The sequence below is a fragment of the Zonotrichia albicollis genome, chromosome 10 (genome assembly GCF_047830755.1).
Source record: "Zonotrichia albicollis isolate bZonAlb1 chromosome 10, bZonAlb1.hap1, whole genome shotgun sequence".
Taxonomy (NCBI): domain Eukaryota; kingdom Metazoa; phylum Chordata; class Aves; order Passeriformes; family Passerellidae; genus Zonotrichia; species Zonotrichia albicollis.
In genome coordinates this window covers 37360018-37376136 of record NC_133828.1, presented here as the reverse complement: position 1 = coordinate 37376136, position 16119 = coordinate 37360018, and the positions used below count along the sequence as shown (strand labels likewise).

The 16119-nt window shown below is 38.6% G+C and overlaps 1 protein-coding gene across 4 annotated transcripts in view; it reads left to right on the top strand.

Annotated features, from left to right (window-relative positions):
• Positions 1-4536, top strand: part of ZNF148 (zinc finger protein 148) — a 36080-nt gene extending 31544 nt beyond the window's left edge. For all 4 annotated transcript variants that reach the window (XM_074548828.1, XM_074548827.1, XM_074548825.1 and 1 more), the window contains 2 exons: positions 918-1036; positions 1373-4536. In XM_074548828.1, coding sequence (XP_074404929.1) covers positions 918-1036; positions 1373-2962 — 1709 coding nt within the window. In that variant the 3' untranslated portion in view covers positions 2963-4536. The remainder of the gene's footprint in view (positions 1-917; positions 1037-1372) is intronic.
• Positions 4537-16119: the final 11583 nt, after the last annotated feature.

Sequence of the window (16119 nt, the reverse complement as noted above, 5' to 3'; positions counted from 1 at the left end):
AGCAGAACTGACTTTTTAATGCATTTGAAATTTTTAGGTTTTTTCAGAGAAACCTAGGAAAAAATATCAGAGGGAAGATGTAAGGCAAAAGTTAAAAGAAATAAAAATAGTTACTCCCTGCTCAGAAAGTATTGTTGCAGGGTTTCTTTGTGAGGAGAAATAAGGGGAACTGAAGGTGAATTCAGGGCAGTGCATATTGTCTGAACAAGTATTTCCTGAAAGTAAAGAACAGAACCCAGAAACCAAAACTAGCTAACAAAACAATCACAATGAGAAACCTGTAAGTTTGCAGATGCTGGTTCTGCTACAGAGGTTTCTTGGGTTTTGACTTAATTAAAAAAAAATTAAAATTAGTTCTCAGGAAAAAAAAATTGGGTTTCAACCAAAATAGTAGGACTTTTTCAAAGCAGTTCTCTCAATTCCACATGCAAATAAGGGAAAAAATATGGAAAAATAGAAAGCACCCTCCAAAATGTTATATTTGAAGTTCGGAAATGCATTAATTCTCTCCTAGTAGGGATGGGTTTGAGGTCATGATTTGGTGAGAAGTTTGAGGTATTTTTATATGGTTGTCTGCCCTAAAAAATGCATAATGTAGCAACAATTCAGGAAGACCATCTTTGCAGTTCTTAATTTGTTAGGTGTAACACATACCTGCACCTGCATTAGAAAGAGGAGTAAGGATTTCATTTTAAAGGTGGGGGATTTTTTTAGCATAAAAGCTTAAAGGAATTTGAGGCATCAGCAACTCAGTATTGAGAAAATAGTGATATAAGCAAGCCCTGTGTTGTTTTTCAATAGCAATAGATAAATCCTCTTACTGTTTCTAATAGACAATGTAGTATTTGGTCTGGTAATTTTATGGAAAAATGTTAATTTATTCTTTTAGATTAATAATGCTGTGTGTTTTTTATCAGGTGAAAAGCCATTTCGTTGTGATGAATGTGGTATGAGGTTTATTCAGAAGTATCACATGGAAAGGCACAAAAGAACTCACAGTGGAGAGAAGCCTTACCAGTGTGAATATTGTTTGCAGGTAAGATGACTTGGTGAAATCTTCTGCGCTTGAAAGCCAAAACACCAGTCAATTCCCCAGTATTGCAGATGGGCTTTCTCCGTTTCATACAAATAAATATATAATGAATGTTTTTTCAGTCAAGATGGGCTGTCTTGGTGGTGCAGAGTCACAGCTGGCTGTGGTTGATTTTATTGACTCTGTACTCTTGTTTGACACTTCATTAGAAATTGGTTAAGTGGGTGAATCATCAAGTAAATTCATTAGAATGAAAGGCTTCTTTTCTTTCTGCTGACACATTTCTTTTTGCAAAATAATAATAATCATAATAATAATCACCACCATAATCTCTTCCAGTATTTCTCCAGGACCGATCGTGTGCTGAAACACAAGCGTATGTGCCATGAGAACCGCGAGAAGAAACCCAACAGAAGTGCCACCAAAGTTGGCTTTTTGCCATCGGAGGAAGATTCCGGTTTCTCCACGCCTCTGAAAGACAGCTCCTTGCCAAAGAAGAAAAGGCAGAAAACAGAGAAATCAAAATCTGGGGATAAGGAAAGTTCAGATAAATCAGAACACAAGAAGGACAAAAATGACTATTTGCCTTTGTACTCTTCTAGTACTAAAGTAAAAGATGAATACATGGTAGCGGAATATGCTGTTGAGATGCCGCATTCTTCAGTCGGTGGGTCGCACTTAGAGGAAGCCAATTCTGGAGAAATACACCCACCGAAGCTGGTTCTCAAAAAGGTCAACAAGAGGAGTCTAAAGCAGCCACTTGAGCAAAGTCAAACCATTTCACCTTTATCTACATATGAAGACAGCAAGGTTTCGAAGTACGCTTTCGATCTTGTGGATAAGCAAAGTTTACTGGACTCTGAAGGTAATGCTGACATTGATCAAGTCGACACATTACAGGAAGGGCCCAGTAAACCTGTACACAGCAGCACTAATTATGATGATGCAATGCAGTTTTTGAAGAAAAAGAGGTATCTACAAGCAGCTAGTAACAACAGTCGAGAATATGCCTTGAATGTAAGTACCATAGCATCTCAACCTTCAGTAACGCAGGCAGCTGTGGCCAGTGTCATTGATGAAACTGCTACAGCCTCAATACTGGACACACAGGCACTGAATGTTGAAATTAAAGGTAACCATGACAAAAATGTCATTCCAGATGAGGTACTTCAAACTCTGTTAGATCATTATTCACACAAGGCTAATGGACAGCATGAGATCTCTTTCAGTGTGGCTGACACAGAAGTGACCTCTAGTATATCCATCAATTCCGCTGAAGTATCTGAGGTGACCCCATCTGAGACGGTTGGAACAAGCTCTCAAGCTTCCTCATCAGATAAAGCTAGTATGTTACAAGAATATTCAAAGTTTTTACAGCAAGCTTTGGACAGAACTAGCCAAAATGATGCCTATTTGAACAACCCGAGCCTTAATTTTGTGACTGATAACCAGACACTTACAACCCAGCCAGCATTTCCTTCCATGGAGAAGGTCTACACATCTATACCCGTCAATAGCTTTCGGTCGGGGATGAACTCTCCATTAAGAACAACTCCAGACAAGTCTCACTTTGGACTAATGGTTGGTGATTCTCAGCACCCTTTTCCCTTTTCAGGTGATGAGGCAAATCATTCTTCTTCCTCTTCTACACAGGACTTCTTGGATCAAGTAACTTCTCAGAAGAAAGCAGAGGCACAGTCTGTTCATCAAGCATATCAAATTAGCTCCTTTGAGCAGCCCTTTAGAGCTCAGTACCATGGGGCAAGAGCTGGAATATCCTCTCAGTTTAGCACTGCCAATGGACAGGTGAACCTTCGGGGACCAGGGACAAGTGCTGATTTCCCAGAATTTCCCTTGGTGAATGTAAATGATAGCAGAGCTGGGATGACTTCTTCACCTGATGCCACAACGGGCCAGACTTTTGGCTAAGAAATCTTTGTAAATAATACTGGCACTTTAGAACACATTTGTCAAAAGGGGGTTGCTCTGTATAAGATGGAGTTCTGTACAGCTTTTAAGAGCGCTATGTTAAAACAGAAGTAAGCTGATATTAGCAAGACCAATAACTGCTTCTTTTTTCTTTTTTTCTTTTTTAAAAAAAATTTGTTTGTTAGCCATCAGTCATTGAACTGCCTGATGTTGGTGCCCCTATCAAAGGCAGTTTATTATTCACTTGTTTGAATCCAGAAAATATTTTACCTTCTATGAAATTTTAAAATAAACAAAATCCCCAGGTAAGACTTTCCCCCATGATTGTTTCCTTGCTGGTTTCCTTGTATGCTTTGGGAGGACAGTTTTTTGTCTGATACTATTCACAATGTCATTTCTAAGCTTGTCAGCATAGTTGTTGCTCTTCAGCAGGGAATCAACATGTACTAAACACACAGAATAAACAAGTAAGTTTTGGAAGTCAAACAAATGTGCTTTAAAAGAAAGCATTTTCTAGAAAAATCTTCAGTCTCTCTCAAAAATAATTTTAGACCATGTGCCCTTTATTTCTGCTTTGCATTACCTTGAGTTGTGTTTGGAGGGAAAGAAATTCTGATAGACTAACTCTACTATTTAAAAGTCTAATTAATTTAAAATACTTTAAACACTTTTTTTAAGCAAAATGCCTAACTGCTAAAGCCTTTACTTCATTCCAGAAGTAATGTGTATTTCTTTGTACAGCTGAATCTAGATGTAACTTTTTAATGACTTTTTCATATGCAGAAACCAAGATTTTGAAGTTTTAGTTAAAATACTCTGTAGATGACATTCCCAATTGCAAAATGCTTACACAAACAGTGTATTCCAAGATTTAAAAGCTTAATTGTACCTTACCCTACATACTCATAACGATTAACATAGAGCACTTAGCCAACTTTATAGTTTTTGATTTCTCAAAAAAATAAAACCATTTTTAGATGTTTAGGTTTGATACGGTTGCATCATTTTCATCTCATACAGCAGCTCCAGTAATTCTTTTCCATATACTTGAGATTGGGTATTTTTAGCTTCTGTAAAAACTGTTTTAATTCTCTGTCTAGAATTTTGACAATTCCAATTATTAATTTTATTGAAGTATCCCTGAAAGCTGAAGAAGTGGGCATTCAAATTCCCTATTTTTTAGTGTTTGCTTAGTAAAAGTCACTACAATTTTACCAACCCAAACTGGTGAATGATGCTAGTGAACGGGATTTCTTTTTCCAGCCTAGGAGAGTGATCAGAAGTTTTCATTGCATTTCACAGTATAAATAAACTGCAAAGTTTATCCCTGTACCATGAATATGTTTTTTTGAATAGTACTTTGTCTTGAAGTATACAGTATGGTACGATAAGTAGTTCTGTGTGCATTTTTAAGGTGGTAAGATTTTGAGTAGCCTAACTATTGTGTAGTTTAAGTTAACAAGTTTCAGATTTTTGAACTGTATGTTCATTCTATTTGCACCTTCCCTAAAGGGACACTGTCTGGTAGTTCAAGGCAGTTTAAGCCTCATGTAGGCTGATTAACCAGGGAAAAACACACACACACACACACACATACACACACATACACATATAGGTAGGTGTGTGTATGGTGGTTTTTAAAATAGGATTTCATCCAGGTTTTTACAGCACTGTTGCTAGCTAGTATCTCTCAGATAAAGCCATCAGGTAGGAGAAAAGGCTGCATCTCAAGGGGCTAAAATATATCCTGTCTTATAAGGAAGGACTTGAGCAGGACCCAGAACAGTTCCCACCTCTTACCAAAACAGTAGCAATATTTTTCTGAATTTTCGTTACCAGGAAACTGATCCACTTTGTCTTTTCCCTTATGGGAGCACTACTACAGCACTAACTTCACTTGGTACAGTTGAGGGAGAAAGGGCATTGATTATCCATAGCCTGCTTCTTCTGTTGGCAAGAATACAATTTATACAAACGAATTTCTTAATACTTTTGTATAAGAAAGCAGGCTCTTTTGATTTGTTGACCCTGTGTGTAAGGCATTTCAGCATGCTATGACTTACCAGTAATTTTGTCTGAATATTTGGCCACGACTTGAAAAGAGTGGGCATCAAGGGAGAAGAGTAAATTCCTTATGGATTATTAATGATACATGTAAAGAAATTTCTTTGAAAGAATATTTTTAAACTGGTTCGTGGTCTCTCTGTTTTTTTTCCTTTATGGTCAGTTTGGTTTTTTGACTTACCATTGTGTGTTGCACAGAAATAACATAAAGGGTCCCTATATCCCAGGAAACCACCTCTTGTAAGGCATACTTTGTGTTCGGTGTCCATTTCCATGACATCCTAGCTTGTGGTGCCTGAATAATACTGTGTTGGCACTTTTGTTCCTATGCCCTTATGTTGCAAGGAGATGGCAATTGTACTATTTGTTAAATATAGCAAGGAACAAAAGAGGAAAAAGAAAAAAAAAGGCTGGGTTATTACTGTGTTACTGCACTGCTGTGGGCCCACAGGGAGGTAAGAGGAATGAAGCCTCCTTCTCCCTAAGGGGACTGACTCAGCTTTATTTAAAAAAAGTTGCTGCATTGACACTCTGGTGTGAGAATGTGATGGAGGACTCGGAGGGAGTGGCTGTGCCGTGCCACTGTCACACTTGGGCACCTCTCCGAGGGTGAGTGAGGAGCAGGCTGCTGCACAGACTGAAGGAGCCTGCTCTTCCCTGCAGCCAGGGGGGATCCCCAGAGGAACTGCTGCTCCTTCCATCCCAGCTCACTCCCTAGCCTGCTGCTGAGCCATTCCAGCTGCACTCTGTGCCTTAGGACAGGCTGCAAGTCCCCTAAGCCACAGGGACTGTCTTGTAGGGTTCTTCCACGTGTACAATTAATGCAGTGGTGTGAGTAGCTGATCTGCTGATGCTTGAAGCTCTCTGCACTGGAGGAGCGAGCCAAATGTACTGCTGTGGTTTCCTGAGTACATCCCCTTCTATCCTGGAATAAGTGTTTTTGTAGTTCTGGGAGGTTTAGCTCTGTAAAAAGCTCATGCTTGTTTAATAATGGCATTATTTAATAACGTTTTTCACTGCTCACGTTTCGCTGCTTTTAATCTGCTGCAGATGCACACTCTTCCTGTTGATCTGGTCATTTTTGTTAGTTTTCTATGTATGTGTGGAAAAAAGCAGCTTTGGTTGTCTGTTCTGTTCTTGTGCTGTCAGTATAAGGCTGGGGTGAGCCTGGAGATTCCCCTGAGCTAACAGCAGCCATTCCTACCCAAAGTTATGTGAGCACCAGGTGTGTGTGTGTAAGGTGGAATTTTTGGGGATATCTACTAGTGATAGCACAATGATAATTTTGAAAAAGAAGAAATTGATGACATTTATTACCAAGCTCTCTCTCTCTCTACATATATATATATATATACAAAATACATATATATATATATATATACACACATGCACTTATTAATAGGCCATATTTTGGTCCTAAATTACTTGACAGTGTCCCTTTTAGCATGAATCTTTTGATATGTTTTGCCATTAATATAACAGACAATGAAGGAATCAGCTTGTAATGGTATACTAATAGGCATTTACATTTTCTTCATTTGATTTGAGAATGAATTAATCATAAATGACAAGTTTTGGGGAGAAGGATTAACCATGTGTATTACTGTATGTTGGTTTACAAATAACAGCATAAACAATTTAAATTGGATGATAAAAGAACCATGTTTATGATCTTGTGTCTCCTAGTGTTGTCTTTAGGAAAATTGTGTTTCAAGAAAAAAATAGGACAAGAAATCATTCATGTGAAATAACACTTGTATTATTTTTATATTGTACTTGTTGGTTTTTTTGGATGATGGGAGCTTTTCATTGCTAATTGAGAAGTACAGTAAAATCTTGCTAATTCGCTGACCTCTAAACAGAGCATCTGACAGGTTTCTCCACCCCTCATGGTCCTTTCCCACCTCTGCAATGGTCTAAAAAGTACTGTAGCAAGGTCTCACACAATAATACTGTACTGCTTCACCCAAGTATACTACAGCATCTCTATTAGTATACTAGGAGGTAGAAGGAGTATTGAAAACTAAATTGCAGTTGTCAAAATAAATTAACAAAGTACTTTTTGTGATGTGAAATCCTTGATTTTGTTGCCTGCTTCTTCACTGTTTTCAAAATTGTAATTTGTAAAGGGTTTCTAAGGCATTGCTGCAAAGTATTGGGGTTCTACTGTAACTTTTGGAGTTTATTCCAAAGTATTCCTGTTCTCCTATGAAAACTTTCCACCTGAACAGATACATTGTATTCCGTGCTTGATCAGGATATTTTTATAGAATTTGTATCATGTCTAGTAACTATTTGAAATGAACCAGAATATTTGGATGAATGAACTCTGAATTTTGCAGCTTTGGATTACATTATGTATGTATATTTGCTAACTAAATTTTCTTGGCTTTGAGAGCTTTGATTTTTATTCTTTGTTTGCTTGTTTTAATACCATTACAAATCACAGGGAAAATCCTGATGCTCCTGGGAATCCGTTTGGAAATGTTAACAGGCAGAAATGTATTTATGCAGTCGGTACCAGTACACATGTGAACTTTCAAATTACATGGTTGGTACTGAAGCAAATGAATAATTTTACAGTTTCCTAGAGTTAAATGTCTTATTAAAATGAAGCCTTGTAACTTTGAAAGTTCATTGGACTTAGGGTAATGCATGTTTATGTTAGGCATGTAATGCATTTAGCTGAAACTCACTTTGCAAAGGACAAGCACTAAGAAAGTATTACTGCTAATGAAAAGACATGTCTTTAATTTGAAAATTTACCTTCTGTTCAAGTTCAAATTGCTTTGTGTCAGGGAAATAAATTTATAGTCGCTTTTGCTCTACTCAACATACAAAACCTTCTGTTTCCTTTTTAAAATTACATCTTTTGGTAGGAAACACAAACTGAGGCAAGCAAACATTTCTAAGAGTTGTTTCTTGCTTTCCTTAATCCAATGGATGGAAAGGTAATATTGTGTAAACAACATTATTTTATTTTTTTATGCAATATCATGCTGTAAATATGATTTATCAAATAAGGATGTACCTATGATTGAATCTTTGATTCTGCACAGCTAGAGTTTATATATAAATATAAATGTGTCTTGACAATCAAGGACTTATGTCAGTCTTCCTTTATGACGTTTCTTATTGTTATGCATTCCATTTGTTTGACTTGAGTATTTGTATTGTCTGTAAAGTATGTAATGTTTTTATAGCTTGTTTAAAAACAAACAGAAAAGCCTGTAAATATGAACTGATCACAGTACTGCTCTGTTAGAAGGCATATGATGATGTACTGTTTGTAAGCAATAATACATGACAGTGCTAACTTGACAAGTAGCATAAGGATAAGTTCCAAAAATACCTTTGGGAGTTAATAGCCTTGTTTGAGTTAATGAATATTCTTAATCATTTTTTAATAAATAAATTCAGATGTCCTCCTGCTGGAATACAAACCATTGTTTACAGAGCACAATTTCAGTCACAGAGAGGACAGTGTTTAGATCTATGGCTTCGTCCACTTTGAGTGAGAAAGGAATGGCTTGGCTGCACTTCTGCGAGACGAGGAAGACTGCTGAGGTGGAATAGCTGTGTCTCTGAGGGATCAGAGATACTATTCTGCTTCTGTGCTGATTCCTGCCACTTCCTCTACATAAAGTTGGAGTCTTTAAGTCCTGATGTTGAACTGATGAGCCTTGGGCCACCCATAGAAAGGAATAGTTCTCTTCTTATTTCGTATGCAGATAAACAGTGAACTTTTGAGTCACCTCTTCCTTTGAGTTGCATATTTTTCAAATTATGAGCTATGAGATGATGAGATGGGTTTATTCTGATAAACTAGATGTCAAACTTATAGTTTGAATTGAATAGGTATTAGACTGTACAGAGCAGCATATCAATTTGAACAGTCATCACTGCTTTAGAACCTCCCCCCCCCAATTTATAAATGTATATGACCTACATTTTATAGAAAAAGAAATGTTTTTAAATGCTAGTCATTTATATAATATGTGCTTTGAAGGATTTGCTAGTCCACTTCTGTCACTTTTAGTACACTGGTATCTTTTATATGTAATGTATGCTTTTTATTATTATAATAATTATTATAATTATTATTATTGTAGACATTTCAGTAGGAGGAATTTTGCAACAGTATGAGGGGTTGAAATTTTCATTGTCAGAAATGAATTATACTGGACTTTGTCTGTGTAGTCTTGTCTTTCTTTAAATACTGTCTGGAAGGGAACTTGGTATTCAATAAAGCAAGTGACTTCCTTTTATTTTGAAGGCATACTATATAGTGCTGAATTGGATCTGAAAATGTAATGGATTTGAAGACAGAGAAATTAGTACAAAATCTAGTGTACAGAAGAAATTGTCTTATGAAAAACCTGATGATATATATAGTGAGACACTGTTACAGTGAATTTCTGATATAGTGCTATTTTCCTGGAGTCCATATGCCTTCTTTGTATTTCAGTTAATAAAAAATGATAATTTGTATAGATAAATTTAGGATAATAGGTTTATTTCAATCATTATACAGTATTTCTTTATCCTACAACATCTATTCCGTCCCTTTGTTATCAGACAAAAGACCATAGCCTGAATTCCATCAGTTGGAGTATGTATATATAGGTGAGAGATGGTTTTATAGGAACCTGGAAAGTGTGAATTTACATATTCCTTATGTTTCTGACAGAAATCAGTATGAGTCTTTCATTATTCCTGTGAAATGAGGAATTTCCTGATACCAAGAAGAGAGTGAAGAGTGTGTGTGTGTGTGTGTGTGTGTGTGTGTGTGGGTCCATGGAAGATGTTTGGGTCTTAAGGCCAAAATGATAAAAGTATAAAAGGACTTAATGTAGCTCAACACATGACTTACATTTAATATGTAAAAGAAACATTTAAATTTCATAACTCACAAAAAGACAAAAATAGTTTTGCAGGGAACAAAACTATTTGGATAGCAGGCTTGACCAAATGAATTTTTTTTGGTTAAACTTGATATATTTTAAATTATTCTATTTCTGCCTTTATTTCTGCCCTAAAAGCAACTTAAAATATTTTGGGAGTTACTCTTCCTGTTCATTTGACTGTGAGTGTAATTTATATCATGGTTTACAAAATGTGGCATGAAGGATTGGATTGTTTTATCTGTATAATACAATGAAAGTTTGCTTTTTTTTTTACATAATCATGGTGAATGGTATTGTATTCTTAGACTGATTTATTCATTAAGTGACTTAATAAGTTTCATCACTTTTGACGTTATTGTTTTCTTATGGTTAACTTAGTCTTTTTGGGTTTATAATACCCTTCTATGTATTGTGATACTAAGGGAAGTTATGTTTTTGCTTTATTTTTAATTAAACTAATAGTTTGATAATTTATATTTGCAAATGATGCATTTTAAATGTGGTCACTTGCTGTTTGAAAAATAAAAATATAGAATACTGTTTTATGAATAGACTTAGCAGTATTTTTCATGTTAGATAATTTCAAACAAAATCTGCTTTCTTAATGAGACAGATGAAGGCATGTAAAGATATATATTGTTGTGCAAGAGCTGAAGTGGATACTTTTCAACAATTAAATGAAATATTTAAGTATTTGATTTGAAACACACAGAACTTATTTGGGTTTTCTTCTCCTTTGGATCTCTTTGCCTCCTTTGATTGTAGAAAACAGAATATCTGACCTTAACTCCAATCCTGGTTGCCTGAGAAGATTGCACTGAAACCACTTTAATAGAAACATCTAGTGTTAGACCAGCTTTCCTTTTGTGATTTTTGTTTGCACTGGAGTGAGTTTGTACAGTGCCAGCAGCTCCTCACGCACATGAGAATCAGGACTTTGTTTAATCTCACTTGTAAGAAGGGTGAACTCAGTTACTCAAGATTTCAAGTCTGTTGGATAAAAGTAAGCCTTGTGTGCACTACAGCATTTTGTAGCACGCATAGTATATGGAGTATTTGTTACATAGATTTTTCCATTGTTAAAGGACATATTTAAAAAAATATTGAGGATAACAGCATTTATGCACCTACAAAACCATAGTATTAATTACTGGCAATTCTGTTTTCTCCTCTTTATTTTTTTGTGTGTATCAGGCATGATGTTTCCCTGAATCTTTTGGTAGGCTTCTTTTCGGTAAATACTTGATTTTTGTGGAATGCTTGGCTGTGTTGATTTTACTGCATGTAAAAAAGCAAGTTTTATGTAAGAAGGTATTAAAAGTGGCACGATACCTTTTAAAGAGAAAAGAACTGTGGGAGGCACTGCTCGTGTACCCCTGGAGCCGGGTGTGAGCACAGCTCCAGCACTGGAGAGGACTTGCTTTCATTCTTACTCCAGGCTGCAAATTACAGTATTGCCTTTTTAAAATACCTTATAAACATCCTGTGATATGTTAGCATCCAGCCAGCATAACTGCTTTTAATGGTTTCATGTTTGATAGTTTTAAGTTGTGGGTGCACTCTGACTCTGCAGTGTTCCTGATGACATAGTGTCTGTGTACTCAGCCACCCTGCTTGTCTTTATTTTCACTTATATTGGTTTTACTGATTTTCATTTGTTTTAATTATATGGTGGAAATAAGAAATCAAAACTGATCACATCTGCCTATTGACTTTTATGATTAATACTGTCAAAGAGTAAAGTGATAGTGAAAAGATATTTTTCAACATTTTGATATTGAAAAGAATTATCAACCTATATTTTGTGTTGAGTGAGAAAAATAGTCTGTTTAAATTAGCTTGCTTTTAGTTTTTGCTAGGAGAAGTATGCATTTTTCTCTTAAAATAATTGGCTATTTGTTTATTTAGAGGCATTAAAAATACCTCTTTGCTATTAATATTTTTCTTGCAGTGCACAGGGGAAACTATTTTGTGGCTTCAGGATAGACAGCAGTTTGTTGAAGTTCAGAAATTTGGAGGTGTTGTCTTAGGGAGGTCATCTCAGAAAGTATCCTGTTTGTTGAGTATCTTCTGCATTGCACTTGCCAAATCAACAGAAGATAGTCTTCCATAGAATATTGTTTGCTTTTTTGTCTGCTTTAGTTGTCAAGCCATGAAGTTTAATGAAGAGAGCTGTTCACTGGAACAGGGGTTAAAAAGGAGCCCATTTGTGCCGCCCTTTGGAAGCCAGCAGCCCTGCCCTGGGTGCTCAGGTAAGTTGCCTCCTCTGCAGTGCTCTTCCCTTTCACACCAGGGCTGGTCTTCAGGTTCCTGACATCCCTGCTGCACCATCTGCTTCGAATGCATACATGTAAAAGCCACTGGCAGAGATTAAATAGGGTGATTTGGTGAGGCTCCATTTTAAAATGTGTGTGCGAGTCTGTTACAGTCCAGCCAGTGTACATCACTTTTCCTGTATCAGCAGCCATGCACATCATGCAGAAATCATGGTTCCAGTTCCTGCCTCTGTTATTTAAACTCACTTCTGGATGTTTGCTGGGTGTACAAGTCACTGTTGTTTTTTCCACTCTGAGTCCATCTCCCTGGGCAGCTCTGCCTGTCTCCCAAGGACAGCCAAGACGTTGCTGTGTGATTGCTGTTGGTGTGATTGCACTGGGGCTGTGTCTTTCAGGCCCCTTGGCTAGAAATGTGGTGCCCAGTCCAGACCAGGCTTTGTGCTGACATCTTTTTAGATAGATCAGTGCCTTGGCAGTAGCTTGTATGCAGCTGCCTTCATTTAGAGGAGGTGATACCTTCTCAGCAGCTATGGAAAGACAAGTAGTACCACTGAACATGTTAATTTTCACTTTTATTCGCATAAAATTTTTGTTTTCATTGTCAGATATGATCATTAGTGCCATTTCACAGAGGCAGAAGTAATAACAGCTTTTGTTAGATCAAAAGCACTAGCCTGGCCCAAATGAAACCAAAAGGATCCATTACTTTAGGTGTGTAAATTATAAAGAAACACTTCTCTGTTGTATTGTGAATGACTGTTCAAAATGTGTAAGTATTTTACTCTGAAAGCTCTTCAGGAGCAGCACATCCTTAATCAGTCTTGTCACAGGATAAACTGAGCCATGAGAGGATAAAGCAACGCTGAGAGTGCTGGGAATGTTCAGGGTAATTGCAAGGTGATATCGACCATGCAGTGATGTGCAACAGCAAAACAGAGGATGGCATCAGAAGCTCAAAGGATGACTTGTTTGTTTTCTCTCAAGTCCTGTGTTTTCTTCCATTTCTCCTTGCCAGTTCCTGAAATCATCTTTGTTAAAAAGGTAGTGTAGGCAGAACAGCTTAAGATACAGCTCAGAAAGACAGAAGCAAGTACAAGGGTACCAGTGGGACAAAGTGATCTTTTCCTGCAAACCAGGACTCTGGAAAGGGAGTTTTCTTTGGGACTCCCTCTGTTCCCTTAGAGGAAGAGAACAGGATGATTGATAAAACTCCTAGTCAAACACGTAGCTAGAGTGATGGATGTTGCAGCTACTTGAAAATGAGCCATAAGGACAGTGTGAGTCCCCACAGCAGGTGTGGGAATGTACTTTGGCAGTACTGGCTCTCAGAGTTGTTGCCTGAAAATCCATTTTAAGGAACTGAAACAAGAGTGTTGTTTGTAGTGATGCTCAGGTATTATGTTGATAACTGGTATAACACACACTGAATATCACCAGGTAAAAATCTGTTTTAAAGGTTAAGTATTTTACAGTTTGCAGCTGTGAGTGAACTTGAAGAAGTCTCTTAATTTAGACTGAGAACATTCTCTATGTGTCACAGCCCATTTTATGGGGTTTGTAGGGTCATTAAGTGATGTGATTATCTAAACTGGGTAGTTTATTCACAGTTTGTGCTGTGTGTGTACATGGAAATTGCACATTGTGTTATAAGATGGTTATGTATGGCAGCTGAAGATGATGATGAGGTAGGTGACAATTAATATTCATCCTATTAAGAATCAATCCTTTCCACATTTCACAGGATGGCTCAGACTTGTGGATGTTTCAAATTCTCATCTTCTCTTGCTGACTGACCTCTGCACTGCTGTTTCCTTTCCCTCTTTCTGGAGGCCCTGTTTGTGTCTTTGACACCTCTGTTGTTCCCATGCCTGTTCTGTCCCAACCTTTTGTCACCCTCTTCACTCTCCTAAATCCATTTCCAGACTCCATTCCCTGGAGCAATTTCCAGTCAGTGACGCCACATGGACCATCAAAAGTCTTCTCAAATCATGGTTCAGGATGTCCAATGTGTGGGTCTGCCAGGCTCTGGATGGCTCCACCTGCCCCAGGACCTTTGTAACTTGAGGGAGAGGATTCCAGCAGGTCTGCGGAATTCACAGTGTCCTTTGCTAGCCCTGAAAGCACTTGAGATTTGGACTTTGAGAAAACAATTTTAACTCTTAGTCTCAGTTTTCTCCCCATTTATTCCCTGTAGAGCTAAGGTACTCAGCATAATGTGAGAGAATTTTAATTAGGGCTTTTAGAAAACTTTCTCAGTTTGTGATAGTTTTCTTGGAAGGCCTTAAAGTGGTGTGGAGTAAGACCTGAAGACACTGGTTCTGAAATGCACGCAGCCCTGCTGAAGGAGGCCTCCTGCTCTTGGAAGGATTCTCTTGACAAGCAGGAGAATGTTGAAAATTGCCATGACTAAAATTGGAACAGACAGAGATTAACACTGGACATTTCTGAAAGTGCTTCTTAGCAGTGCTTGGTGATTTTAATGTGTCAGTCCTTGAAGAAAACACCTTTTACTGGTTTTCTCCTGTGGTTCTTCGCAGTGCAGAGGCAGGATTTCCCAAAGGAGTGTTCAGCAGTGGCTAAAGCTGGCCCTTTAGCGCTTGCCAGGTGTGCACGTGTGTGTGGAAGTGCCTGTGGGCAGACTACAGGGCTTGGTCCTCAGGGAATTAGTGACTCTTCACAACTGCTGCAACAAATTCAAGATACTTACTTCAGGCTTTTCACTGGCCCTCATGATGGGAGAATCTGGCTAAACCTGTTCCCTGGTAGTTGCAGAATATAAAAAGAAGGGAGTGGAGGAGAGTTTCCAAATATTCCAGGAATGGGATATCCAGGGAGCTGTTCATAGGATTGGGATTGTTCAGCTTGGGAAAGACACTTAGGGGTGACCTAATTGCAGCCTTCCAGCACCTGAAGGGAGCTTAAAGGGAACGCTGCAAGAGCATGTAGTGACAGGGCAAAGGGCAATGGCTTCAAATGGAAAGAGAACAGGTTTAGGTTGGATACTGGGAAGAAATTCTTTCCTGGGAGGGTGGTGAGGCACTGGGACAGGTTCGCCAGTGAAGCTGTGTGGATGCCCCATCCCTGGAAGCGTTCCAGGTCAGGTTGGACAGGGCTTTGAGCAACCTGGTGAAAAGTGTCTGCCCAAAGCAGGGCAGCTGGAATCAGGTGATCTTTAAGGTCTCTTTGAACCCCAGACATTCTGTGGTTTCCTCAGGCTTCATCCTCCTTTGAGAAGTCATCTGTCTTCTCTGAACTCTTGCTTTCCTTTTCTGCCACTCACAGAAATTTGTGGTTTTATTCAAGAGTAAAGGCTTGTTCTCACTTTGGCTCTGCAAAAAATCAAAACAGGTTCGCTGGATTACATGAATGTCTTGTATGGATCTTTTTGAAAATTGAAATGGCTCTATCCCATTTTGGAAGTAAATTAAAGCGTGCTACAGAGCTCTAAGGAAGAGTGGCTGGCTATAGATATGATCCTCTTTATATTGAGAATGTCCAAAATTCCCGCCTTTAATTCAGGTGGAGCTTTGCCTGTGCAGGGTCACAGAATTTCTTGGCAGCGCAGGGCTGGGAAGTTCGACTGGATCAAGCTTCTGTTGAAACATCACTGCAGCCGCTCCTGTTCGGAGCGCTTTCCTCGAGCAGCTGTGAATTTCCTTATTTATTCACTTATTTTATCATGCTCCCGAGAACTGCAGCTTGAGTGGCAATCTGCTCCTGGCCCCCGATGATTTCTGTTCCCCACGCTCGGCGCTGCGGGGTCCCGGCGTGTCCAGGGCACGGCTGGGGCCGGTCCGGCCCGGGCAGGTGTCGGTGCCGCCGGGGGGGCGGGGGCGGGGGCCGGGCAGGTGCCGGTGCAGGCAGGTGCCGGTCCGGGCCGGGCAGGTGCCGGTGCCGCCGGGGGGGCGGG